General features: G+C 56.6%; 2 protein-coding genes across 4 annotated transcripts in view; both read right to left on the bottom strand.

Moving 5' to 3' along the window:
- Positions 1-15800, bottom strand: part of CAMK2A (calcium/calmodulin dependent protein kinase II alpha) — a 33760-nt gene extending 17960 nt beyond the window's left edge. The window contains exons 1-5 of one of the 3 annotated variants that reach the window (XM_064162070.1): positions 15550-15800; positions 8947-9041; positions 5215-5274; positions 1390-1444; positions 1010-1075 (exon numbers count right to left, since the gene is read on the bottom strand). In XM_064162070.1, coding sequence (XP_064018140.1) covers positions 1010-1075; positions 1390-1444; positions 5215-5274; positions 8947-9041; positions 15550-15611 — 338 coding nt within the window. In that variant the 5' untranslated portion in view covers positions 15612-15800. The remainder of the gene's footprint in view (positions 1-1009; positions 1076-1389; positions 1445-5214; positions 5275-8946; positions 9042-15549) is intronic. The other 2 variants (XM_064162069.1, XM_064162066.1) reach the window with 2 other exon arrangements.
- An 8214-nt stretch (positions 15801-24014) lies between these two features.
- ARSI (arylsulfatase family member I) lies at positions 24015-27117 on the bottom strand. Its single transcript, XM_064161320.1, has 2 exons — positions 26798-27117; positions 24015-25565 (listed from the first exon to the last, which is right to left on the bottom strand). The coding sequence occupies exons 1-2, from the start codon at positions 27115-27117 to the stop codon at positions 24164-24166; spliced, it is 1722 nt and encodes a 573-aa protein (XP_064017390.1). The 3' UTR covers positions 24015-24163.
- Positions 27118-27678: the final 561 nt, after the last annotated feature.

The following is a 27678-nucleotide window of genomic DNA, read 5'->3' as shown; positions in this document are numbered from 1 at the left end:
GTGTGCATGAGAAAGGAAGGGAAAAAGACTGAGGCGATGATCACTTCTGCTCCAGACCAGCTGTGTGCAGGGCAGAAGGGCTCTATTTACATCTATTTTGTTGTATTTGTATGACACTAATAAGTGGATGGGTTGCAAGTGGCCTCAGTCCAGACAGTCCATTAAAGGGGATTGTTTTCTGCTAGAAATAAGGGCTATTTCCACACAGACAGAGGTAGCTCAGAGCTCACCACCCCCTTGGACATTTTCATGGGCAAAGCCAGAAGCACAGGGATATCTGGAAGCTTAAGAGGCCCAAATCATGTCCTCTCAATAAAAAAAGAGCTGCAAGAACCAAAAAAGAGGCTTGAATGGTTCCCCAGCCCCCTGCCTCTGCTGCAGGCTACCTGGAAAGTGCCAGCGGGAGCGTGGGAAGGGGCAGAGCTCCAGCACATCCTCCCACCCAGCCTGTCTTGAGTGCTCCTCCTTAGAGCTTTCAAGTGGTAAATGCCAGAGGAATGCTTGCAAATGACTCTAATGCAGCTTTGAGGGGAAAGGGTGAGGACTGTGGGGTGCCTGTGCCATCAAACTCCTGGCTGGGGCACCACTCTGAGGCTGTACCAACCTCAGGACTGCTGATGCCCACAGCCTGGGGAAGCCTGATGTCCTCAGGCCAGGGAGCTGTTTCCCTCAGCCCAGCAAGCCCTTGCTCCCTTCCAGGGAGGTGGGATACTGACTGTGCCATCGGCCTGGGGAAGGAGGATGTTGCAGGTGAGGGGTGGCAGCTGCCTGGTTGGATACACTTGTTGGCTCAGGAGCTGAGTGTATTGAAAAGAGCTTTTTGCTTTTCCTCCTGCAGCACACCTCTGGTTTATGGTTACGTGCTGCAGAGAGGATGTGAAACACTTCCCAGCATGGAAGCAGCTCAGGCTGCAGAAAGCCAGACGTGTAGGAGCCAAGGAGGGAGCAACTCACAGGAGAAAGGTACAATTGCTGTCCCCTCCGTGCCCTGGTGTTTGTCTGTGCTCACCTAGCATCCGCTTCGCTGTAGTACTCCCTGGCCACAATGTCCTCAAACAGCTCCCCACCGGTGACCCTGCAAAAAACCCGGAGGGAATCAGGCCTGGCCACGTCAGCACAGAGCTGGGCTGATTTACAGCATGCTCAGCCTCAGCAAACCCCTCCCAAAACGCCACTGCATCATGCACAGGGGGAGCGTTGAGGGTGCAAGGCAGGGACCTGTCCTCTGCCAGCCTTGAGGGACCCAAGTTTGGTTCAAACCCAGCCTGCAGGAGGGGCTTGGAGGTGAGGGAAGGCTTGGGGGGAGCTGTGGGAATGCAGGGTGCACCACGCTGGGGTGGAGGCAGACAGCTGCTGGAGGATTAGGAGATGGATTTAAGCATTACTCACAGGTCAAATATCAGGTAGTGGTGGCCCTCTTCAGAGATGCTGTCATGCAGCCTCACTGCGGCAGAGACAGAAGGGTTATGGAGTATGCCTGACTCCCACTCTGCTTCCCCCTGGAGCTGGGAAGGACTGCTCCTTCTCCCTCCATCTCTTGCTATTGCCACTGCTTGTCTGGGGGTTCTCCACTCAGCAGGAGACCCCAGTCATGGCCTCAGCCTCAGGCAGTGGCTCAAGGCTCAAAGGTCACATCCAAAACAGGGACTGCCTGCAGCTGGTGCCTGGCTGAGGTCCCACGCAGCTGCTGGGCTATCTTGGGCACCGGGCAGGCTGCAGGCAGGGGTGCCCCCAGGCCTCCATCCCATCAGGAAAGGTGCCCAGGCAAAAAGAGAGCTCAGCCAGGGCACTGGGCTGCCAGCCCTGGCACCAGCCAGGATTGTTTTACTTTCTGCCAGTGACCTTCCTTTTCTCCTTGGGACGGCTCAGGTTGGGGATATTTGGGAATCACCATGGGATGAGCCTCCTTCAGAGGAAGTGTTCTCCCCATCTCCTCCCATGGGGCTGGCAGCTCATCCTGTTCATCATGCCGAGGGGCACCCTCTCCCCTTGGGCATCTCTTGCCAGGTACAGACCTGCCACCCTTGCAGCTGGGTTCTGGACATTCAGGCTTAGAGTCCTGCTGACAGCTCAGGTACATAAACAGGTAGGTTATACAAATAAAGGCTGGTCTAGCACCCTCTGGCTCCCACATCACCTTTTGCTGGGACTGTAAACATTTAACCCTTCCTCTCTGCTCATCTGGTTTCAGCCCAACCAAAGTTTCAACGTCATTGAGATCTTTGAGAGCCAGGGAGGAAAAGGAAACGTTCAGGTAAAGGTTTTTATCAGCATTTTCACTCCTAGCCCTTTTTGCTGCAGCTAAATCAGCTGAGAAACATCCTCCAGACTTCAGTCTAAGCCAGAGGAGATAACAAGCCCCAACACTGAGTGCAGACACTGCTTTGCATGGCTCTTATCTGCCAGGCCAGCAAAAGCCACATTGCTGGTCCTAACCCTCCATCCAGGCCCCATGGACAGACTCAGCCTCTGCTAAGAGCAAGCTGCCAGCAGCATCACCTCATCACCTCACGCCAGCCAGACTGGGGGCAGGAGGTCCACTGAGCTAGATGGCATCTTTCCTCTTGATCTCCCTTGTGGTCTTGTCTCTCAACATCTTGTCAACTTACTCCCTGGTTATCCTTCCTTGCTAGAGGTCTCCATAGATATCCCCTGCATTCCAGCACTGGTGAAACTCCTTGTTTTTCTCTGACACATAATCCCAGTTGTTCTGCCTTCCTCTGCTGGAAGAAACACATTTCCTCCCATTTCATCTCACACGAGAGGGATTAAGGCACAGTTGTACCTGGGATCCTGCAGAAACCAAATGTTCAAAGGGGGATTAGGTGAGCTGGGTGAGGATAGGGCCAGCCTAACTGTAAGCAGATGGTCTGGATACATCCTCAGCTTGGGGAAGTCCCAGTGTCTGTGGCTGCCAGGAGCTGAGAAGGTGTAAGAAGGAGCAGCCTAAATATAGCCTGGTCCTGTGAGTATGTGTTACTGACCACAGTCAGAAAAGAGCCACGACAGCCAAACCAGTGCTGAGAGCCAAGGCAGGAGTGGGACACAGCTTTGGGACTCAGGGTCAGAAGGCAGTGGGCGCCTGGAGTTAAAACTCCATGTGTGGAGGTAGCCAAAGTTTCACCAGTGAAGGAAGATTTCCCTGCATAGGCAGGCAGCTATGGGAAGCAGCAGCTCTCCTTAATATATCACCTAGTGCCTTGGATCTGCTGTTGGGTCCTGGGGGCCTGAACTTGCCCTCAACCACCTGTGCATGGCTTTCTTTGCAAGGTACCATGCGAAGCACAGGTTGGCTCCTTCAGGACCATGGCTGCAGCATGGCACTTCCATGGAATATGGAGGGAATGAGTGAGAAGACAGCAAAGTCCCTCAGCAGCTGAGCTGCTTCTCCCAGAAATGGGCAGAGAGGCTTATTCTGCCTCTTCTTCTCCATGGCCCTGGCAGCCATGGGGCCTCTTCCTCTCCTTAGGGCTGATCTGCAGCAGCTCAGCTCCATCCAGCTCCCGGCTGGGTAATTATCCGGATGGTGCTGCAGGAAGGGAAGCTGCGAGCCCAAGTTTCCAGGCAGCAGTAGCAGTTGGGGGGGGTGGGTGAGGGTGTGAGGTGTGGGGTGTGGAGAGAGCCTCCTGGGTATAAATAGCAGCGAGGTTGGGCTCGTTAGCATCTCATGGCGTTAACCCTTTCCCAGCCCTCACAGCAGGGTAGCTCTGAGCAGCCACCTCTGCAGGTCATGGCCAAACAGTGAGGCACAAGAAGGCTGAGGTGTTTCTGTAGTTGGAGACCCTGCCAGCCCCACAGGCAGGTGAGGGGGAGGGAAGGGAAGAAGACACGGGCAGGGAAAAGCTGGGAGCTCCAGCAATGTGGCCCAGCTGCTCTCCTGCAAGTCCTCCCTGGGGGGGGGGATTCCCCCCACGTTTAGCATTTCTTGCTATTCACACCTTGTACAGGGCACTTCCTTCTGGTCTTAGCTATCCTCACACCTCTGTGATGCAGAGGGAGTGCCCTGGCTGATGCTCTGACCAGGGGAGGTTGAACACCCGCCCAGGATCCCAACAGGGCAGCTGCCATGTAGGGCATTGGTCCTGCCGGAGCAGAGGCAGAAGGAAGGACAGTGCCCAGATCCTGCTGGGTCCAGCACCCCGGCAATGCAGGGCAGACCTGCCACACCTCTGCGAGCCTGAGACGGATGGAAGCTGACAGGCTTCTTCCAAAATTAAATATTTATGGGTTGGGACTGCGTGGCTGGTCCCAGTGGCCAGGTCTGGCTCCCCGGATCTGCTGCAGCGGTTCCCGGGGAAGGACAGATCCAGACCCTGGGAGCAGTGAGGGGGCCAGGGAGGAGCTCTGCCAAAGGAGAAACCTCTCAGCTGCGGGATGCGAGAGTTGCAGAGCTGCTGTCCTAACCCCAGAAGCTGCAGGATGCCACTGGAACTGGCACACCTCGGGGAGCAGCAGAGGGGAGGGAGAGTTCAAGCCCTCTGCCGCAGCTGGATCATCCCGGGGGCTCTACAGCCAGCACCAGAATCGCTTTCCAGGCTGGGGTTTGGGTTTGTTCGGGTTTTTTTTTACCGCAGTTTTTTCCCCTCCCCTCTCCTCTCTCTCTCCTCCTGGCCTATTTTTGTCTTTTGCAGGGGCTCAGGAGTTTTCCTGAAACAGCTTTTCCGAAGGAGGCTACTTTCAGATGGACGCTCGGTGGGAAAGTCTTCGCTTCCCCCCCGCCATCGCTCCTCCTACACGCCCTGCGCTGCTGCTGCTGCTGCTCCGAGCTGCAGCCACTTTTTGGAGCATGCAGAGGAACACAGCACCCGGAGAGGGGGGGAGGTGGGGGGGAGAGGAGTAAAAATAGCCCTTGCAGTCTACTGGGGCCCGGCTTTTCCCTCAGGGAGCTACGGCCAACCGGGTTAAGCAGGACCTACTTCAACCCCACCCCTTGCTGGATGGAGACCTTTCTTCGTATGACCCCGTTTCAAGATGCTGCCTCCTGGGAGGAAGAGGAGGGGTGGCTGTGCTGAGCTGCACTGAGCCCCCTCCTCTATCTAAGAGGTGGTGACGGACGTGTGAGGGAAGGACAAACAGCTCATGCTGCCGCGGAGAGGGCTGAATCGGTGAGGGGGCACCCCCAGCCCCAGCGGACAGCTGAAACAGAGCATGTGGCACCAGCAGATCTGCCCAGTTGCTCTCCTGGCATGCGAATGGGGAGCAGGGGAAGCTTACCAATGTTGGGGTGCTTCAGGAGGCGGCAGATACGGGCTTCTCGTTCCAGCTTCTGGTGATCTGAAAGAGCCAACAGCTCTAAATTAGGGTCTGGGGACAGGCATAAATCACTCTCGGCTCCTGCTGTGCTCTCTCAGAGGAGCTGCCAGCAAGGGAAACCTGAGGGCATGGAGCAGCTGGCAAGGAGCAAACCTGTCTTTTCTTTTTTTCTGCTGAATAATAACAGGGCTGGGGCCAGATGGATGGGATCCTAGCGTGGATGCAGCCCCCAGGCACCGATGTCATGAGCAGTCCCGGGCTTTGAGTGATCCCTCATCCTCCTCTCTCCTTTCTGTTTGGTGAATGAATCTCCATCACTGCCCACAAAAAAAAAAAAAAGCCCGGAGCTGCCAGCAGCACCCTGCTCCGTTTTCTGCTATTCAGCCAAGCACAGGCAATTAGCAAGGACATTTCTGGCCCCACATGGTGTAATCTGAACAGTCAAAGATAGAACTAACCAGCAAGAGGTGTCAAGATGAAAAGGGGCTATCTGCTGCGCCCCCAGGCCCCCACCCCCTCACCCCCAGCCGTTCCACACCGGGACTTTGCACTCCTACATCACAAAATCCTGGCTCTGAACATTTGCTTTGCTCCAGTGCCCATCCCCAAACAGGAAGCACAGGTCCCTCTGCCCGGCTTTTGCCAGGCGATGTGAGACAACGTAGCTCTGGGCAAAGCCAGCTGAGCTGAGCCAAAAAAACCTCCGCCCCGGGGGAGCCTGGAATAAATTTTCAGATCGTTTTGTTTCTTTTTCCCTGCCTCTGCACTTTTCTGCCTCTTTATATACCTGACCCAGCCACCTCACATGGAGGTGCCTTGTCTGGAGGCACCTCGTGCTAGCAGGAGCCCAGCAGCCGGGAGAAGCCAGGATATAATCAGGGCTGCTTGTCTCTCAGCACCGTGGCTGTTACCTTGCAGGTTCACACCCCGGAGTCTCGCTCTGCATCAAAGCAAACCTGAGTGTCTCCGACCGCTGAGACGTGAAGGTGACGCAGCCTCTTTTCTGTGGGGGTTGGAACCTTCACCAGGGCTCAGTAATCTTCCAGCCACTGACTGTGGGGCTCAGCTCAGGGTGCCTGTGCTGGGATCTGGGACAGCCTAAGTGGCCTCATTCAGCTCCCCATGGTGTTTTCTCCCATGGGGGACAACCTCACCAGGCTGGGACGAGGCAAGAAGGAGAGGTTTGGGTTTAGGCTGTTGCTTTTCACTACCAAAATCCATTGTGAAGTGAAGGACAGGGATGGGACGGGATGACAATATGACCAGTGGGGCAAACACTTCTCTGTGGAACAGAGGAGCTGCTTTCTGTCCCCTCTTTTTCCCCTGCCTGACAGTCATCTTGGGTGAGTCACTAATAGTCACCCTCCTCCTCCTCAGTTTCCCTGTCTACAGTCTGAAGGCTGAGGCCAAAGATCCCATGGGAAGCCCAGCATTGTTGGTGTCCAGTAAAGCTCCTTTACTTGCTTAGAAGAGGCCAGAGACCACAGGGAAGGGCAGTGAATGCAACCGCAGGCATGGAGAACACCTCAGCACTTCGTGCTGCTAACCAGCCAAGCCTTTGGCTGCACAGGGGCGAGTGTGGCCACTGGTGGTGGGCAGGAGGCTACCCCATCTCTTCTGCACCACAAGTCACCTGGCTTGACTCCATCTTGATGGCTGAGCTGTGGCAACAGCAGCACCGTGCAGACCCCCAAACCTCTGCCCCCCTCTTTGTGCCCTCACAATCTGTCGCCACCAAAATGACTGTCAAGGCAAATCCCAGCACAGGTGGCTCGGCGAGGAGCACTGACTGGGAAGTTGGTGGGATTGATAGCTGCAAACAGCACAAGGAGGGGGTGGGAGAGCAGCACAAAACAGGCAAAATGGGAAAATGTATCAAAGGGACAGCAGGATGTCCTCCAGGCAGCAGCACCCTGCTGAGCTTGGGGAAGCAGATGCCTCTGGTCAGAGTATACTCCCACTCCCGTGGCATGTCCAACACTGTGAAGTGGTGCTGGGGACAACAGCCATGTCCACAGCCCCTCTTCTATTCCACTAATCCAGCTGCTGCCTGGACCCAACCCCCTTTTCTCCTCCAAAAGAATTCCAGTTTCTCTCCTATTAGCTCCTTGTGTTGGTAGCCAATAGGATGTCTGAAGGGCTCTTCTCACCTTCCTCCCAACCACCCTCTTCTCTGCACCTTCACCTGTGACACAGCCTGTGGTACACATTCCCATGGAATAGTGTCTCCTTGTGCCCCCTTTGGGATTATTCCCAGCCTGGGCCAGCATCATCCTCCCCTCCAGAAATGGGACTTTCAAGCCCCTTAGCAAAAGCAGTTGGTGATTTCAGCTGGCAGAGCAGGGAAACAACCCCCAGTTCTCTTCAGGGGACAGACAGACAGAGAGATGCTACACGGATAGCACAAACCCTGGAAGAGGATGGAGAGAGGCAAACTGCAGGAGCAGGTGAGCAGAGGCAGGAGGGAGCAGAGGGAAAGCAGCTCGGTCTGCTCCTCCAAGCAGCCCTGCAAACTGGGAGGCGTTTGCTGCCCACCCCGCTGCCAGCTGGGGAGCGCGGGTGGGATCCCAGTGCCAAGGCCAGCACCACATATCCTGCCCACAGCCCGGCCAGTTGCCCAGAGCTTGGAGCAGCTTCTGGCCTCAAAGGAAGGGAATAGTCTGCACCCCCAAACAGGAGCAGGGGATGGTGATGGGGGAGTTGGGAGGCTCAGCATCTGTGCTGTGCTGCTTTGGCAGCTCGGCAGGAAGGAGATTGCAAAGCACAGTTTAATTTGAGGTCAAAAAGGAGTTTGTCACCTTTTCCTTCATTACAGCTTTGCCTTTGGATGTGAGCAACGGCATCGGGGAGAAGAACCAAGGGAAGGAGTTATTTAAACCCTCCCAGCAGGGTGCTCACTTCTAGCACTCATCCTGCACTCCTGAATGCACCCAGCCAGGAAACAGCTGGTGGCATGGCAACTACTGTCCCATCCTCTCCATCCTCCTCATCGAAGCTCCTCTGCCAGATGCCTGAGGGCAAAAGTGTCCTTGCCTCAGGGCAAGAGCTAGTTGAAGCTTTTCTGTGCTGGCTCAGCTCAGTCTTGCCTGCAGGAGCAGCCTGGACAGACCTGCCAGTGCCTCTTCCAGCAGCAAAGTAGCCAACATGCTCCAGCAGAGCAATTAATTAGATAGCAGCGAGGGCTGAGAGCCTATCTCCAGGTAGAAATGAAATCAAAACCCCACTTGAAGGACCTTCCCCTTTCACTGATGTAGGTGCAAGGGTAAAGAAACCTGCAACCTCTGAAAGCAGGGATGGGGAGGTCAGTGGGAACCCTCTCAGGGAAGGTGGTTCTCCCAAATTAACTGTGCTACCCAGAGCCTGAGGCTGGCAGCAGGGCTGTAACCATCATTTTGCTGCACGAGGGTGGCTGAGGAGTCTCAGGGAGATAAATGGGTGCTATGGCTCCCCAGACAGGAGGAGAATGGGTGCAATGAGCATCCATCTCTCCTCCACACATTCACCCCTTCCAGCGAGGAGCTCAGCACGTACCACAGCAGAAACATGGTGGAATAAGAGGGGTCCCTCATCACGCATTAAACATCCCCACCTCACTGCACAGCAAAGGCATCATCCAGAGGAGGTAAAAGAATCCTCCCTGCTCCACAAACTCTGTTTGCCTCTTGCCTACCACAAAATAATCCCAGCACCTACCTCGAGCAGAGAGCTTCTTGGTGTTGATGATCTTGGCTGCATACTCTTGTCCTGCCAACACCTTCACGCATCTCCGAACGATGGAGAAAGCACCCCTGGAGAGACAAGAAGCCAGAGGGATGGGTATGGGCAAGGTCACAAGCTCAGCCCTGATGTGCTGGTGGGGCAAGGGAAAGCACGGGGATGGGGGTGGGTGCTGGCTGAGGAAGGAGCTTGGAGAAACACCGAGGCCTCTTATTTAGCTTCCCTGCCCTGTTGTCCTTGGGGAATGAATGCAAGATTCTCTCCCCAGTGCTACCCTGAGACACCCATGTGCCTCCTCCCCTCCCACTCCTCTACCCCACAAGAGAAGGAGCAGTGATTTCCTAGGGGTATGGGCTCCCAAAGGACACCAGGATGCCACACAGTGCTTGACCACTTCTCTTGAGTCCCTGTGTGTGGTTTTGCATGCTCTAGACCTTGCAATCACAGCAGTGCTTTGCAGAGGTGGGTATAAGCAGCACCCATGGGTGCAGGTGAGTGGTGCAAGGTCTCCCCAGCTGCAAAACTGTCACACAGACAGGGACAGCCCAGAGGACCTAAACAGCAAGGTGATGAGGGGACAGGAACACCTACCTGATGAGGAATGGCTGAGAGAGCTGAGGTCATTTAGCCTGGAGAAGAGCAGGCTAAGGGGGACCTCGCTAATGCTTATCACTATCTAAAGGGTAAATGCCAAGAGGATGGAGCCAGACTCTTCTCAGTGGTGCCCAGTGACCAGACAAGGGGCAATGGACACAAAGTGGAACAGAGGAGGTTCCATGTAAATGTAAGATAAGCATTCTCCACTTTGAGGGTGGCAGAGGAGAACAGGCTGCTCATAGAGGTTGTGGAGTCTCCATCTCTGGAGGCATTCAAAACCCACTTGGACATGTTCCTGTGTGATTTGCTCTGGGTTATTCAGCTCTGGCAGGAGAGGCTGGATTACATGACCCTCAGAGGTCTCTTCTACCCCCTGCCATGCTGGGATCCCATATGATTCTGTGCCCCTGCAGGCAAGGACCGCTGGAGCCGAGCTGGACAGCAACTGCTGCTGCTGCAGCTTGCACACGTGTGAGTCAATGTGCAAGGGTCTCCTGGGGCCTGGCAGGCAAACGAGCACGAGTGCTTGGAATGCTCCAAAGAAACAAATCTCTTTGCCCTCATAGCCCACACCCCCAGCCCTGCCAGCTCACGGCACCGAGAGCTTGCCGGTGTGACACCAGAAGCTGCGGCGCTGCACGCAACGCACACGCACACTCCAGCCCCTGCTGAGCACAACCTTTGTCCCAGGTTCCTTTGCCTGCCAAACCCCTCCACCGCCGCAATAGCAACTATCAAAAGCAAACCCACCTCCCACCCCACCTTCCCCTCGCTCCCCATCGCCCAGCTCCTGCTCCCTGCCGAGGAGTGAAAGGCCGCAGGCTGGCGAGCGGCGGCGGATAATTGATTCTAGCGGAGGGGGCGGGTGGAGACGGGCAATTTGGGTGTGCATGTGATCTTTAGGAGAACAGGAGAGCGGCGGGGTGCAGAAGGCTGGGGCTGGAGCCCCAGCAGAGCCGGCAGCCCACGCACCCAGCCGAGCATCGCTGGTGGCACGTGCCAGGCAGGAGCCGAGGCAGCAGCGTCCCGGAGCGTCCCTGGCTCCCTGTCCTGCCGCTTGAACCCTGCCTGCTGGGAGAGCTGAGCTGTTAGCTGTGCTCTAGAGAAGGATGCGTTGAAAAGGGAGTAGGAGCAAAAACGCTGTCAAGTGGGAGAAGCCTGAGCCATCACCAACCCCAGAGCGCAGCCCTCCCCATCCTGCTGCCCTCCCCATAGAGTCAATCATAGAATCATAGAATCAGCCAGGTTGGAAGAGACCTCCAAGCTCATCCAGTCCAACCTAGCACCCAGCTCTATCCAGTCAACCAGACCATGGCACTAAGTGCCTCATCATAGAATCATAGAATCAACCAAGTTGGAAGAGACCTCCAAGATCATCCAGTCCAACCTAGCACCCAGCCCTAGCCAGTCAACCAGACCATGACACCAAGTGCCTCATCCACTCTTTTCTTGAACACCTCCAGGGACAGTGACTCCACCACCTCCCTGGGCAGCCCATTCCAATGGCAAATACTTGTGGGAATCCAATGGAAGAGAAAATAATAATAACCAGTGCATAAGCATTTGACCTTCATTCCCACAGCTTCAGGATGCCTCCCATGGGAGAGGAAAGATTGTGGGACACCTGGCCCAGGGGCAAAACAAGACATGGTGTATGTCAAAGACTGGGCTGCACTCGCCTAGATTATGCTAATGTGTTGTTTGTATGATGGGATAAAAGCAGTCATCACGAGGGTGACAGGGGCCTTTTTGGTCCTCTGTCCTGCATGGGTCCTACACTTGCACCAGCCTGGGATAAAGAGTACCTGCTGCCATCCAAAGTGTGTGGTTGCATCTGTCAGATTCCTGGCAGCAACACACACTATCCAAGATGTGGGGGTTCCTGGGAGTCCCCAGGAGCCTCCTTTTCCTGTTGTTTACCCCAAGACAGGTGTGTTGCTTTCGCAGTGCCAGGAGAGCCTGCAGCAGCAAGCATGGCAAGCAGCAAAGCCTCTGCACCCACTGCCCAAGCCACAGGCTTTCACTGCAGGACGTAGGTATCCCAGACTGCCTGCAGCCTGGGGGCTCCTAGCCACTCCTAGTCTCAGTGCCCACAGCCACTTGTCATCTGAATGGCAGGGAAGGGCTGAGATGTGGAAAGCAGGATGCAGTGGCTGGAGATGGGTTGTGCCCCACTGGCAGAGCTCAGGGTTTCACACCCCTGGGGCCTTTGGCTCCTCTGGCCCTCTTTAACAGAACTGAAATGTCTGTTTGTGAAGCACAAGCGAGGCTCCAGGAGCTTGCAGTTTGGGGAGACAACACTTTAGGTATTGGGTGTGAATGCAGGACACCCCTGGGTACCGCACACCTGCCAAAGCACCGTCCCAGTCCCAGAGAGGGGATCTTTGCTGGCTGAGACACCTACCACAACCACCACCACGTTGGGTGTTTCACAGCAGCTGGGCTCTTCTCCCTGTGCCAGACTGCTCCCGTGCTTCCCAACCCCAAGTGGGATCTTCCCAGCCTGGGTGAAAAAAATCCTCTCTTGGTTCCATCTAAACCCCCATCTCCTTCCCTGCAAACCAGAGGCTCATGGGGCACTGTGGGTAGTGCAGGGGTGCCAGGCAGAGAGCCCCTTCCCTCTAGGTGTAAGAGACCAAGGGAAAAAGATATGTCCTGTTCCCTGGCCATGGGCAGTGGTGTGGGTCCCTGCCCTCCCAGGGCATTGGCTCTTTGGATGGGACCAAACCCAAAGCCACCTCTGCCTGGCCATTCATCCTAGACAAGCCAGCAAGTCCCATATTTAGCTGCAGATGGATGCATCACCTGCAGGGCCATAGGGGAGGACACGTCCATGTCCCTCTCAACAACTGCCATCTCGGGGTAATGCTGGCCCAGCAGAGATACCTCCATCTCCAACCAGCTGTTGGGTCCTAGACCTTCATCCCCTCTCCTTTGGTCCCTCAGGCCAGGTGTGACCCCCAAGCCCTGTCCCCACGGCCTTCCCCCACCAGCCCAAGCCACGGCTTTGCAACCAGGATGTTCTGCTTCTCCTTTTTTCACACCTTCCCTGCCAGCACCCGGCTGTGCTGCTGCCACCCTCCCTCTCTTCAACACCTCCTCCTCCTCCGAGGCTTTTTATCTCCTTTCTAGAGAGAGGAGTGTGGGCTGGGGATTTTTTGTTCCTCCATATCTTCCCCCCCTCCCCCTTTTAATAAAGCCCTCTCTCTCCTGCAGCTCCGGGTGTGGAGGGGCTGCTCCTACCGCTCCGCACGGCTAATTGCCTCCAGCCTCTCCCTCAACCTGCCGCGGGGGTGGATTCAGAGCCACCAATGGAGCTGCATTTCATGTTTGTCCTACTCGGGGGGCCGTGGGCAGGATCCTCTCCCCGTCCCCCACGACGCTGCCCCCCACCTTCACCCCGTGTTGGATCTGGGGGGGGATCAGAACAGCCCTTCACTTGCTCAGCTTTGGCAGGGCTGCCACGGGAGCAGGTTTTTCCCAGTGCTGTGTCCCCTGCACAGAACAGATGCCCTCTCCATGTGTGGGAGGTGCAGGGCTGCACCAAAAGCCTATCTCCCTCTGGGCAGGCTCTGTAGACCTCCCTCCTCATCTCTGTCCCCTCGCAAAGCCCCATCGTGGTGCTAGCATGAAGTGTGTGGTGTTGTAAATCCCCAGCTTGCCTTGGCATCAGGGTGGGTGACAGCCAAGGAGACAGCAAAGGAGCCTAGTGACTGCAGCAGCTTGGCACCCAGCAACCCCCCCCTCCTGCCAGCTAGGCTCAGGGCCACCCCATGGTCCCCCAGCAGTCTGTCTCAGTCACCTGGGGACAGCAAACTCAAGACGGACCCTTTCTGCTCTGAGCCCCTGCAGGATGCTGCTCCCCTTTGGTGTCTGGGTGGAGGAGAGCCATGCATCCCACCCTGCCTCAACTCCATCCCAGCCAGCACTGGGAGCACCTCACCAGAGGAGGAATTCCAGCTGCCTCCCGCTGCAAGCAGCTGCTGCAGCAGAGCAGACATGCAGCACTTTGCCCTGATTTCCCTCACTGAGCCCAAGAAGCAAAAATTTCCCCATGGGAAACCGCTGATTTTTGAATGTGCCAGGATTAGCTGAAAAACATCCTGGTGGAAAATCCCCAACCAGCTCCACGGTGCCTTGATAGCCTGGAGAAGCCTCTAACTGGGAAACACACCTCAGTGCAGTGGTGGTCCCCGTGCCCTGGAGGGGAAAGCCGTGGGACGCTCTGAGCTGGGCATGCTGCCCTATGTCACCCCAGGAGGTCTGGTGGGGCAGGGTGCAATGCTCACAAGGGGCTGGCAAACACTGCACCAGCTTTGCTCCTTTGCTTGTGACCATGTTAAAATGCATCTGTCAGGCAGATTTTCCTCCATGCTGCCAGGCAGTGTGGGCAGCCCCTACATCTGCAGGCTCAAACCCTCCGTGTCAGCACCCACCTAGTAAAGTGTGGCACACCAAATGCCTCCTGCAGTCCTCCTGCTCCTCCCCCACCACACCTGGCTTGCAAGGTCCCTTCCAGAGCCCTGCAGCCATGTCTGCCCAGCCAGGGCCCAGCAGCCGCCCCATAGGGGCACAGCAGTCGCTGCCCTCTCTGCCCATCCCCTGCCCACCTCCTGCCATGACCACCAAGCCTCAGAGCCCAGAAAAGCCAGGAAACCTCTGGAAAAAGCAGGTCCTGGATCCCACCTTGCTACTAGCACCCTCGGGGGTTGCCCATCCTTCTGCCCACAGTACCAGCTGAGACTGTCCCACCTGCAGGGACCTGCTCCACTGCCACCTGCCATCCCAGCTTCAAAGGGGCTGGGTGCCCGCTCACCTCCAAGGAGCTACACTTTATAGCAGCACCGCGGCCCCCTCGTTTAGCTGGGGACTGTGAACAGCGCTCAGCCTGGCACCAAGTCCTTTTCTCTTTCAGCCTCTCGGTTTCTCCATCTTTGTCCTCTCCCTTCTCCCTCGCCCCCGTTTCAAACGCCCACACGCGTGCGGGAGCACATTCAGGTGTAGGCTGCCCTGCGATGCGGGGATGCACCAAGCACCCATGGCCAGGAACGGACCCAGCCGAAGGATAGGCACCAGCCCCCTGGCACAGGCACCCCGAGCCCATCAGCACACCGCTGAGCTGCTGTGAGGGGAACGCACGCCCCACATTTACACACCAGCGCCGAAAAGAGGCACAGAACCCAAAACACAGGCACACGCCTGCTCACTTCGGCGTCTGCTTTCAGCCACACGCTCGGCGAGACACAGAGCATCCCTCCACTCTGCCTGGAGAACCTGGAATCTCCTGCTCCACCCTAGGGTGCTAAGTGCCCCCGGGGTCGCCCCGCTGCACGCAGGCAGTTCTGTTTGCACACGCACACACAGCCCGACCCAGGCACACGCCGTGGCACTCGCACCCGCGGAGCTGAGCCCTGCTTGGGAGGAGAGCCAAGTCAAGCAGGGCTGCGACCCACCCGAGGGGCGCAGGGGTGGGAGATATCCCGACTCTGTCCAAGAGCTGCCAGGATCCTCCGGGGGCTGCCGTGCAGGGTAGCTCTCCTGCAGGAGCAGCCAAATCCCGGTGAATCCACACGGAGAATTTCCCCAAGGGAATGTGAGGGGTGCCCCCTGCTTTGGCTTTCCTCCTCGGCTATCCCATCCCTCCTCCCGGCTGGAGAAGTTCCCGGGGAGCTGACAGCATCCTCTTTCGGGAGCTGCTTTGCCATCAGAGGGGAGGCTGCCCCCTCCCTAGGCAGCTCCAGCAGCTCCCTGGAGAGACCCAAGTCCCTGCGTGAGCGCCCACCAGCAGCCGCTCGAACTCTGGATGGGAGGGAGCGTGCGGAGATGGGGCTGGCAGCCTCCATTCTAACCCAAGTCCCCGCCACTGCTTCCTGTGCATCTCCGGCGGTTCCCAGCTCCAATGAGGCTCCTTCCCAGTCAGAGCATAACCCCGCTTCGAGCAGCCCAGCCCCGTCTCCAACCCCATCCCCGTCTCCAACTTACTTGCCCAGTTCCTCAAAGAGCTGGTACTCCTCGGTGAAGCGATTGCAGGTGATGGTGGCCATTCTGAGGGGCTAGAAATGCTCCCTCCCCAGTGCAGAGTTTGGGACAAGCAGCTCTCCTCTCGCTCCCTCCCTCTCCGTGTGCTCCCGGGGCTCTCTCCTCGCCGAGGTAAATAAGGGAATATGTTTGATTGACAAGCCTGGAGATAATGATGAGGGCAATTTGTCTTCTCAGCTTCACAAGCCTTCGTCAGCATCCCCGTCCCCATGGCGACCACCGCTGCCAGGAACGCCCTGTTTCTGTTGCCGGGGCAACTGCTTCCCAAACCTATCGCCTGCCCATGGGGACCAGGGACCTGCTGGGGACCTGGCCCCAGGGCTGCCTGGGGGTCAGCCGATTGCTGCAGGAAGGGGGCAACTCTAAAATACAAATCTTAATGGCAAATTGAAGGAGGTGGCAGGAGTACAATAATTGGGGCAAAAAGGGTTTCCATGGAAACCGTGGTTTCCATGTTGCAGGAGGATGCTGTCACCCTGGCAACTGCTTCCCACCCCCCCCCCCCCCCAAAAAAATACAGTCCCTGACAGTGTCCACAGTAGCACCCCTATGGAGCCGGGGGGGGGGGGGGGGGGGGGGGCTGGGATGGGGAAACAGACTGGGCCAGGTTGGAGCAGATGGAGCAGAAGTGTGTCAAGAGAAACTGGAAAGAGAGAAGAGAAGCAGGTCCCCAGACGGGCCTGTCATCAGCTGAGCTCCCCCGGGGTGGGGCTGGTCCCATCACTCTGCAGAGGATGGGAGGGTTGGCCACTCCCCACGCACACTTTGCCTGCTGGCTCTCCCCACAGGCTGTGGGTCTCTCGGAGAAGCAGGTCCCGAAAGTCCCTCCACCATGAAGTGCCCAGCTTGGCCTGAAGCCCAGCTAGAGGGGAAGCAGAAAGGCTGTGTCCTGGGCTGCTGTTCCCCTGTGGTGCCCAAGCTGGGACAGAAAGGGGGTGCATTTCAGAGTAGGGTTAAGAGGAAGTTCTGCTCCCCTGCTCCTTGGGCTTTTGGCTGCTGAGTTGCCTCTCCACTGCGTTTAACTCAAAAAGGCACAAGAAAGGGCAATTAAAGTGGAGTAATGAAGTCCAAGACCTTAGTGGTTTCCTTATAAGCCCACCTTGCTGCCAGGACCCCTAGGGCACCAATCACCTTCTTCTCCACCTTCCCACCTTCTGACCTCCCCAGCAGATCTTTCTTCCAAGCTTTTGCCCCATGACTGGATGATTTTGCAGCAGGAGCCCTCACTGCACCAGCAGAATGAGTTCCCACCTCCAGCTGAGGAAGCATTGCCTTTGGCAGCTGATATGGATTGAGCTCCCTTACAGGCTGCCATGGAAGGGTTAAAAGGAAAAGAAAAGGCTCTAACTAGACAAAAATAGGGAGAAATCTTTGAGAAGAGAAAGAGAAGGAGGAGCGGAGAGAGGGAGAGAAGAAAGGAGGTGGAAGTGGAGGAGGACAGCAAGTGGCGGAGTGAGGAAGAAGAGGGGGAGGAGAAAGGTCTAATGGCTTTTACATTAATTGCACCATTACCCACCTGCATCCCCACCTTGCAGCCAGCCTCCTGCTCCCATGTGGCCCAGCTGGAGGGAGCCTTGTGGCCCTGGGACTAGATTCCCACCCTTTACCACGGGGATGGGCCACGGTCCCCAGGGGCTGGTGACTTCTACAACCACCCTGGCCACGACACCATGCCAGCAGAGCACACCAGGCACCCTCACTTGGGGCGAGAGAGATGCACATGTGTGACCTGTGCCCTGGGGATATGAAGGTCCCCATCCCACTCCCACGTGAAGTTGGGCTTCATTTGTCACTCCCAGGGCCATACTGGAGGTGGGGGCTGCTGCGGGGGCCAATGCAGCCAGATGCTGGGAGGGAGCACTCCAGGTTTTTGCTGCCAGCCTGCAGCAGCCCATCGGAGCCTAAGGGTGAGAGAGGAAGAGCCCCCCCAAGCCGGAGCCCCACGGCTGCATGCCCCTGCCTCGCCCCTGCCTCGCTCCTGCTTGCACTAACGTGTCCCTGTGGGCGCCGCAATGTGACCTGCCCACCCCTCCCGCACCCACCCCCACGCTGGCACACGTGCTCAGCCCCACACGCGTGACTCGATGTGCTCCCAGAGCTAGGAGGAGGGATCCGTTTGTTACTTCCACCTAGGGTTCCCAGTGCACTCCTGACCCCATGCCCCAGACACCTCACCTGGGGCAGAGGGTGATGGCAAAGCCCCCTACAGGGACCCTGCATCTCTCCCCAGGTTTCCCGTGCTTGGCAGAGACTCAGCTCTCCAGGAAGGGTTTCTCCCTTCCTGCTCTCTTCTCTGTTCAGTCTTTCCCTCGCTGAGGATGAGGGGGTGTCAGGCTTCTGGGCGCTGAACACACTCTGCTTTGCCGATGGTGTTCTCCCAAGTGGGAACTGCTGGATGGTTCCACTTCCCTGTGCCCAGGGACAACCCAAGGGGACCAGCAGCTTTGAGTAGGACCTTCCCCCGTCGGGCTGGGGACTCTGCCGGGAAAAGGAGCCATCCCAGCCTTCTCCCAGGGGGCTGAGGATCCTCTTTGGTTGTTCCCAGCCACCCCGAGGTTTGCTCCTGCAGGGCTTCGGAGAGCCAAGCTTCTATGGCGCTGCCGTGCTCAGCTCTGGCCACCTGATGGAGACCTTCAGCCCCAGCAGCTCCTCTCCATCAGCCGCCTGCCTCTCCAGAAATGCCTCCCGCTCTGCCTACAGAGATTTCATTTCTACATCCCACTTTGGGACTGCCCCAGGATGGCACTCCAGGTCCTGTACCAAACCCAAACGGTACCGGACAGGCAGCCTGCCCCACGGGGCTCGGGGAGGATCAGTGTGCTCCTGAGTGGGCTACAGCAGGTCCACCTTCTCCCAGGGTACATGGGCTTCAGGGAGTCTGCAGCACACAGAGCCATCAGGCTGTGAATTACATATTGCAGAGATCCCAAAATTACTGGGACAGTTTCACACACAAGCTGGGGTCTGGGGGCTGCTCAGTTGCTGTCCACTGGGGAGCTGAATTCGGGGTTATTTTTAGCTGAAGTTTATAAATACCACAGTGAGGGAAGCTGATTTACATTGTGGGTTGTGTTTGCAAACGTGTCCTGGCCCTGCAGGCCCCAGAGCATGCTCCTGCAACCACATGCAGCTGCTTCTGGCTGCAACAGAGTGTCCCCAGGTCCACCTGACATCACAGTGTCCCCAGAGCCACCCTCGCTCCGACACCAGGGTCCGTGGGCAAGACTTCTCCTGTGGATGTGGCCATGGGTACTTGGGAGCCCATAGAAAGTGCCATGTGGCTCCCTGGGACCATCATGTATGGGTGGGGAGAAACCACTGCAAAATCACATGTCCTTGAACTTCTGGAAGGGAGAAGTTGACTGCTTGGCATGAGTTACATCCCCTGGTGCAGAGCACCCTCTCCCCAGTAACCAGGGTGAACTGTCACACTCCCACCACGGTAGTTTGCTGAGATGTCCTTCACCTTTCCTGCTGCTGGGCTTCTTCTCTTTCCTTTCTCAGGTGGAAGACACCTGTGGGGCTGGAGAGGCTCCAAAGTACCTGAATCCTGCCCAACCACTCCCATCCCCATCGCCATCCCATCTCTGTCATGACCTCATTGCTGTCTACAACTACCTGAAGGGAGGCTGGAGCCAGGTGTGGTTGGGCTCTTCTGCCAGGCAACCAGCAACAGAACCAGGGGACACAGTCCCAAGTTGTGCCACGGGAGGTCTAGGCTGGATGTTAGGAGGAAGTTGTTGACAGAGAGAGTGATTGGCATTGGAATGGGCTGCTCAGGGAGGTGGTGGAATCACTGTCCCTGGAGGTGTTGAAGCAAAGCCTGGATGAGGCACTTAGTGCCATGGTCTGGTTGATTGGCCAGGGCTGGGTGATAGGTTGGACTGGGTGAGCTTGGAGGTCTCTTCCAACCTGGTTGATTCTATGACTCTATGATCCCTGTCTCCATCTGTATCCTATTCCAGCTCCATCCCCATGCCTATAATCATCCTCCTCCCCAGCCTCATCTCTCTCTTTGTCTCCATCACATCCCAACTCTCTCCATCCCTATCCCATCCCCATTCTGACTGCAGCCATCAGGGTGGAGGCAGCTAGCCTATGCCAGCAGAGCAGAGGCAGACACTACTCCTCCACCCCACCCTGCTCTCTCCTCCCAGTCCAAAGCCTCAATGGCCTCAGACATATCCCCCTGCTCCGCCCCAATCTTGCACTCAGCTCCCGCCCAGGGTCTGGAGTAGCTTTGAGCTTGCCCAGCTCTTTGAAGGGTTATTGGGAAGGAGGGGAGCACTTGGCTTGTCGATGCAAATGCATCTCCTGGTGCAGCATCTGGGCTGGACAGGGAGCTGCAGGGCCTGAGCATCTCCCCAGCTGCTTTAACCCCTCAGCAGCCAGGGCGCACAGGCACTTCCAAGTGTGAAAACAGGATTCTGGCACATTGCTGTGTTTTATCCCCACAGAGACCACGAATGAACAATGGTGAGATGGGGACTTGCATGGCAGCCACCACTTGCCCCTTCCCAACCCAGTATTCAGACAGAGCAGGACCAGAAACCGTGGTGATGGATAACTGCTGTCCTCAGGCTTGGAGGCCATGAGCTCTCCAAGCACCCAGAGGTGCTCCTACCTACATTTCCTCTTTGTTATCAGGGCCTAAAACTTTTCCTCAACCATTCAGTGTTGTAAAAATTCAGAATGCATCATTTTTAATTACAAACCCCAGAAGGACATGGACCCAGCACCATGGCTGGGCTGAACTGCATTGCCCAGCCACTGGAAATGAAGCAAGAACCAGGTGAAGGCTTCTCATTAGGAAAAGCAAAGGGAGAAAAACTGAACATCTTTGCATGGAAATTTCCATTTTTGAAAGGGGGGGGGAGGGGGGAAATACAAGAAAGACTAAAGTTGGATGTGTTTATATAAATATGGTGAGCTTTGCCACCGCCCCAAGGCTGGCCCCACTCTCCCACTTCCTCTGGCACTGGTTCTCCCTTTTGCCATGGCTTGTGCCAGAGCCCCCCACAGCCATCATAGAACCACAGAATCAGTCAGGGTTGGAAGGGACCACAAGGATCATCTAGCCCCAACCTCCCTGCAATACCCAGGGACACCCTATCCTAGATCAGGTTGGCCAGAGTCTCATCCAGCCTGGCCTTAAACACCTCCAGGGATGGGGTCTCAACCACCTCCCTGGGCAACCCATTCCAGGCTCTCATGGTGAGGAACATACTCCTCACCCTCTACCCCTCTTCCCTGGCTCAGCCTCCAGGAGCCCCTTTCAGCAAAGTGTTGCTTTATATTGAGCAACCAGTTGGCTTTATCAAATGGCAGCTGATGCCACTGCTGACAGACACACATGTGGCACAGGTGCCAGAGGACTGGGCTGGCCTGCTTTATTGAATGGCAGCTGATGCCACTGCTGACAGGCACGCAGGTGGCACAGGTGCCAGAGGACTGGGCTGGCCTGCTTTATTGAATGGCAGCTGATGCCACTGCTGACAGGCACGCAGGTGGCACAGGTGCCAGAGGACTGGGCTGGCCTGCTTTATTGAATGGCAGCTGATGCCACTGCTGACAGGCACTCAGGTGGCACAGGTGCCAGAGTACCACCGTTTTATCAAATGGCAGCTGATGCCACTGCTGACAGGCACGCAGCTGGCAGAGGTGCCAGAGGAGCAGACTGGCCCATTGAGGTAGCTCAAGGATGGTCAGCATTCTCCCAGGGCTCACCTTGACCGGGATGATGCCTGGGGACTGCCCCCTATGGAGCGATGCGCTAAGGAAGCTTGGGAGAGAGATGAGGCTGCAGGAGGAGCTGAGCCCTCCTCGATGTCACCACAGGGGATGTGCCTGTAGGGATGTGGGGAGCCGGTGGGATGGGGCTGCAACGTGAGTGCAACGAGGAGCTAGGACCAGCACACAGGCTGCCACGCTCAGGCTTTGCAAAACTCCTTCCCAGCTCTGCGAGAGGAGGCCTCCTCTCTGCTGCTTCGCTGTCAGCTTCTGTGTTGCTTTTGGCTTGCTGGTTTTTTTTTTTTTCCCTCTTTTTGCTTTGTTTCTGTAGAAAATCCCAATTCCCCCAAATAATCCATCTCAGAGTAAAGGGGAAGGAAGAAAAAAAAAAAAGACAAACGTGTCACTGCATTCTTTTCCCATCCCTCTCACACACACACACACAGAGAGGGCTTGAAAGCACAGCGCAAGGTATGCGGCGTGCACGCTGCCAATTGTCACATCTTTCAATGACAGGTTTTAAATGAATGCTGTTTTGCAAGGGAGAGTAGGGGGAGAAAAGAAAGGGGAAGGGGGGGGGAAGGAAGGGGGAAAAAAAAGAGAGAAGAAAAAAAAAAAAAAAGGAGAAGGGAAAAAAAAAGGAAAAAAAAAAGCAAGCCCACACTGCTCATCCAAGAGCTGTCAAGTCCTAACGGGCCTCATTTTCCAGAGACAAAAATAACTATTTTCAAAATTCACAGCAGGGCCTTCGCCTACACACGCTGCACCAAGAGAAACCTGTGGGGAGAGCTGTAAAACACATTGTGTCAGTGGAAATGCACCCTGCATCCAAAACGCTCCGGCGGCTCTTCGCCCCTCCTTCCCGCTCGCCAGCTCTCCCCTCCCGCCGCACGGACGCTCTCGCTTCGCACCCCGCCGAAGGCTCGGCGCTGCCAGGCCGCCCCCCAGCCATCACCCGAGGATGTGGTGGGCAGGTGTTTCCCTTCCTACGTGTACCCATCTGCAGCGAGAGGCAGGTGGGAGATGGCCCTGTCCCGTCCCCGCCGTGGCTTTGAAGTCCTGCAGCTACAGAGGGGCACATCAGTCTGCAGTGATCTTCTTGAGATCGTCCAGGGTCAGCAGCAGAGGATGTTAGGAACCTGAAGGGAGGCTGTAGCCAGGTGGGGTTGGGCTCTTCTCTCAGGCAACCAGCAACAGAACAAGGGGACACAGTCCCAAGTTGTGCCAGGGGAGGTTTGTGCTGGATGTTAGGAGGAAGTTCTGAGAGAGTGATTGGCATTGGAATGGGCTGCCCAGGGAGGTGGTGGAGTCACCATCCCTGGAGGTGTTGAAACCAAGCCTGGATGAGGCACTTAGTGCCATGGTCTGGTTGACTGGTTAGGGCTGGGTGTTAGGTTGGGCTGGGTGATCTTGGAGGTCTCCTCCAACCTACTTGATTCTATGATTCTATGATAAGTTCTTTACCATGAGGGTAGTAGAACACTGGAACAGGTTGGGCCCCGTTCCTGGAGGTATTCAAGGAGAGGCTTAACAGGGCTCTTCATAACCTGATCTAGTTGAGGATGCCCCTGATGACTGCAGACAGGATTGGACTGGATGACCTTCGGAGGTCCCTTCCAACCCAGACCATTCTGTGTGGGGACAGGAACAGGTCCAGCACTGGGAAGGGGCAGCAGCAGGTGTTTGGTTGGATGTGTAGGACATCTATGCCCACAGCCATGCACATGTCAGGTCTAGACAGGGAGAACTGTGGATGAAAGAGTCTTTGGAGTGGCTGACCCACATGAAGTCCATTAGAGTATGGGGCAAGCCTGCATCCCAAATGTGGAGCCATGGAGAACCACCTGTTACAGAGTGACAGAAGCACAGAGTGGTAGAGGTTGGAAGAGACCTCTGGAGATCATCTAATCCAACCTCCCTGCTAAAGCAGCTTCACCTACAGTAGGTTGCACAGGATTGTGCCCAGGCAGGTTTTGAACACTCCCAGGGAAGGAGACTCCACAACCTCTCTGGGCAGCCAGTTCCAAGTGCTCTGTCACCCTCAAAGTACAGAAGCTTTTCCTTATGTTTTCCCTTATGTTTTTCCTTATGTTCTCTGAATGCATCCAACCACGCCTCCATAGGCCATAGATCCTCACTGGGGCTGCTTCCAGCCCTGGCAAGCCAGTAAGAGAGGAAAAGCCACCACCCCACGTGAGTTCCCTGTAGCAGCAAGGCTGGGTCCAACCTTGGTGATCTCATGTTTGCCACCCATGCCCAGGAATCCATCCTTCCACAAAGAAATGTAACAGGGAAGAGCTGTGGTCTTGGGTTTGGGGGAGGTCCTCAAGTTCCCAGAGCAGCAACAAAGAAGGAGCAGCAGGCAGAAAGTCAGGAGCATTAATGTGGAATGGAACAGCAAGGAACAACCTGCAGACAGAGCTGCCAAGGCTGTCCCTCTGCATCCCTACCCTGGGGTCCTGTGCTTCCTCCTGCCATTTAATGGGCAACACTTAGAGCTTGTGATTGCCTGCAGAGTCCTTGAGAAAAGGGTCCCTTTCTTTGGAAGGAGCTGTGAACAGGTCAGCTGAGCTCAGCAGACTTCTACACCACTGCCGAGCCACATAGCTGAACCTGCATCATCCTTCCTCACCCATTGAGACCACCTCCCTGTGGCCACCGGTCCAGGCAGAGCGGAGAGGTGGTTTTGGGTGAACCCTGGAGCAAGTTCAAAGCAAAAGGTTGCTGGCCACCTTCCTGTCTGCCCCTTTTCCCTAGGCCCCACACCACGGCACTGCTGTCTGGAGCTCCACCCTGGTCAAGCTGGGTCAGTGCTGGGAGAGTCCCATCAGATGCGGTTGGACATGAGCCTGGTGTTCAGCTTGCGGAAGAAGGAGCGCAGCTTGCAGATCTTACACTTCTTCTTCTTGTTCCTGCTCTTCAGGGGTTCCTCAATGCCTTCCCACTCCTCCACATCATCCTCACTGGCCCAGGGTCCCCAGGCACCACCGTTGAAGTCCGGGTGAGCCCGGGGGTTCTCTGCAGGGTACCTCACGGGGATGGCCGTGCGGTTGTAGTGCACCAACCTCATCAAGAGGGTTCTGACCACATCTGGCCGCTGGTCCGAGAGGTCATAGCGCTCATAGGGATCGGCAGTGATGTTGAAAAGCCACACAGACTTCTTCAGGCCGTCAGTGAGACGTTCCAGGTTCCACCAGCTCCCCGGGAAGTTGGTCAGGGTCTGTGGAGGGATCCAGTCACTGTACCCTGGGTCACCAGTGAGGAGCTTCCACTCCCCAACCCTGATAGAGGCTTGCACGGCTGTGTTCCAGATGCCAAAGCCATCCTCCAAGGAGCCATACTTGGCATGGTTGTACAGGGGGTCGATGTTGTGCAGGATTTCTCTTCGTGGTGACTCCTTGCCCTCGCTGATGGCAGGCCACACATTGTAGCCATCCAAGCCAGGGACGCTGCTCAGGTTGCCCCTGGCCAGGCTGACAAGAGTTGGGTACCAGTCCGTGATGTGAACCAGTGCCCAGCTGGTCCGGCGCTTGCGCTTGATCAGGGGACTGTGAACAAACCCGATGCCACGGACTCCCCCTTCCCAGTATGTCCCTTTGCGGCCCCGCAGCGGCCAGTTGCTTCCCCCAGAGAAGGTCTGGCCCCCATTGTCAGTGGAGAACACGATGACACTGTTGTCATAATAACCATACTTCTTGAGGGCCCAGGTGATGTTCTTCACTGCCTCGTCCATGCAGGTCACCATGGCGGCGTACTTGCGGCGAGCGACGTTGCCCATGGAGCGGTAGCGGTAGATGTACTCCTTGGGCGACTGCAGAGGCGTGTGAACAGCTTGGAAGGCCACATAGATGAAGATGGGCTCCTTGGGGCTGTGGGATGCCAGGATCTTGCTGACACGCTGGGCGTAGAGGACCGTGGAGTACTTCCCACTCTGATCCCAGGCCACGTCCTCCCCTTCGTGCAGGTCGTAGCCACAGACGCCCGGCCCGTCGCAGTTGTCGTAGGTGTAGTAGTCCACGTTGCCTGTCAAGGAGCCCAGGAAGGTGTCGAAGCCCCGGCGGGTGGGCAGGCATTCCTTCTTGTAGAAGCCAAGGTGCCACTTGCCCACCATGTGTGTGGAGTAGCCAGCTTCCTGCAGCTTCTGGGGCAAGGTGACCTGGTCGAGGGGCAGGCAGTTGGGCTGCCGAGGACGGATGATGGAGTGCTGCAGACCCGTGTGGATCTGGTACCTGCCAAGAAAGAGCCAGGAGGAATCAGTGGTGATGGGGAGCAGCACTGGGTGGGGATGTGACAGCTCTTTATGTGCTGGAAGCCACAAATGCATGCAGATCTCTGTCACTCAAGCCTGTGGAGCAAGCTCCATGCCAGAGACAGACAGTTTCTCATCCATCCAAAAGTACCAAAAGCAGATGCAAAAGAAAGAAAAAGAGGGAGCTCAGCAGACATCCCAAAAGCACACTGGGCTGCTCTCCCAGAATGCCAGCAGCAGCTGACCCTGCTGCTGCCAATCCAAGGCAGCTGTCTGGGGTCTGCCAGGGCTGGGCAGCAGGAGCAAAGATTTCATCCTGATCCCCAGGAGTTTGCAGTGTCCCACCTGGGTGCCTTCTGCTGATTTGCAAACCCTGCAGATGCTTGGGATCCATCTAGACCACCAGGTGAGAAAAGAGGCCCCTGCCCAGATACCAATGGGCTCCACCACCCCTAGACACTAGGTGACCAGATCCACAGAAATACCCATGGGTTTCACTCCCCAGCAGATGATCTGATGTGATCAACCTCTTTCCATGAGTGCTGACCTCCCAGTCCTGCTCCAGGGAAAGCCACATCTGGCCCAGCAGGCAAAAGGGTCCAAGGTCAGGGGTGGTCTGGATGTACCTCCATGACCCAGCACCCACCATGCCCAGGCTAGCACAGCACTGAACACACAAGTGGGAAAAGCATTGTCCAAGGGTCCAAAGCACTTGCAGGTGCAGCAGAGAATGATCCTTCAACCCTACAGCCCAGCAGCAATACTTCAGGGCCCAATGTGATGGGATGTGACCCCCAGCATGGGGTGGACACAGCTGCTTTCTGGTGCTCAGTGACCTCTTGGCCCACAGACCAACCTCTCCCAAAGGGACATCTGTTACCCAATAGCATCTACGTTTTTGGCCTTACCATGTGCTGATATTTAGCTGATGTGAAAGTCAACCATTTACTTGGGAACCCTTCTAGAGAAAGCCAGCAAGATGCCTTTCTCTGGAGGATCTCCATCACAGAATCATAGAATCAACCAGGTTGGAAGAGACCTCCAAGCTCATCCAGTCCAACCTAGCACCCAGCCCTAGCCAATCAACTAGACCATGGCACTAAGTGTCCCATCCAGTCTTTTCTTGAACACCTCATCTGTCTAGCAGCCACCTGAGCTAAAGAAGGGATGTGAAGGGGGACATGAGTGGGGTGTGGGCAGGTGCTGGCTTACCTGCCAGTTATCAGCTGGCTGCGGGATGGAGTGCAGATGGGCTGGATGTAGTAGTTCTCCAGCTTAACGCCCTCGGCTGCCAGCCTGTCCAGCGTTGGCGTCTGGATATCTGAGCCGTGATAGCCGACGTCGTGGTAGCCCTGGTCGTCGGTCAGAATGAAGATGATGTGGGGTGGCCTGGAGAAGGTGGGAGGCAGCGATTTCTCCATGGGGTCTGTGGCCACATCAGCCACCAAACTGGGCTTCATCCAGTCCCAGGATAAGTAACCAAAGCTGAGCAGGCTGACGAGCGAGAAGCCGGTGAGGGCATAGACAGCCATCCCGGAGCACGCCGCGCTGCCCGCCGACACACAGCTACCGCCCCGGCATCACCTGGCGGCCACCCAGACACGTCTCTCCCTCCTCCGAGCCGGTCCCTCAGCCTAGGGAATGGTCCCCGGCAGCCCTGCAGCCGGACCTGTGGGAGCAGCTCCCATGAAGGCACCACTCGAGCACACAAAGAGCTCAATCCGCCGGGGCTGGGTTGTCTTCAGTCAAAAGAAAATAACCCCCGCGCCGCTCCAATCAAACCCATCTGCGGGGCAGGACGAGTCGACGGCAGCCCCAGAAAGCGTCCCCAGCTCTGCAAACACTCCCTGGCTTCTCGGCGTGTCCTCGATGTTCTTTCTTTATGCAGAACCCCGCGAAAGCCTCGCTGGAGAAAGCAGCTGCCTCCTCCTCCCCTTCCAGCCGGGAGCCCTGTCCCAGCGGCTCGCTCGGGACACGAGGATCTTTTCCTCCAACTCCTGCAGAAGAGGGTGCTCAAGTTCAAGCCCAGGGGTGCTGATCTCTCTTCCTTGCTCTTCGGAGAGGAGCAGTCCGTTTTCTCTTCCCACCCTTTG

Source organism: Pogoniulus pusillus, chromosome 22, assembly GCF_015220805.1.
Source record: "Pogoniulus pusillus isolate bPogPus1 chromosome 22, bPogPus1.pri, whole genome shotgun sequence".
In the NCBI taxonomy this organism is placed as follows: Eukaryota; Metazoa; Chordata; class Aves; order Piciformes; family Lybiidae; genus Pogoniulus; species Pogoniulus pusillus.
Note: the sequence above shows the minus strand (reverse complement) of the source record. Positions and strands in the feature narration are given on the sequence as shown.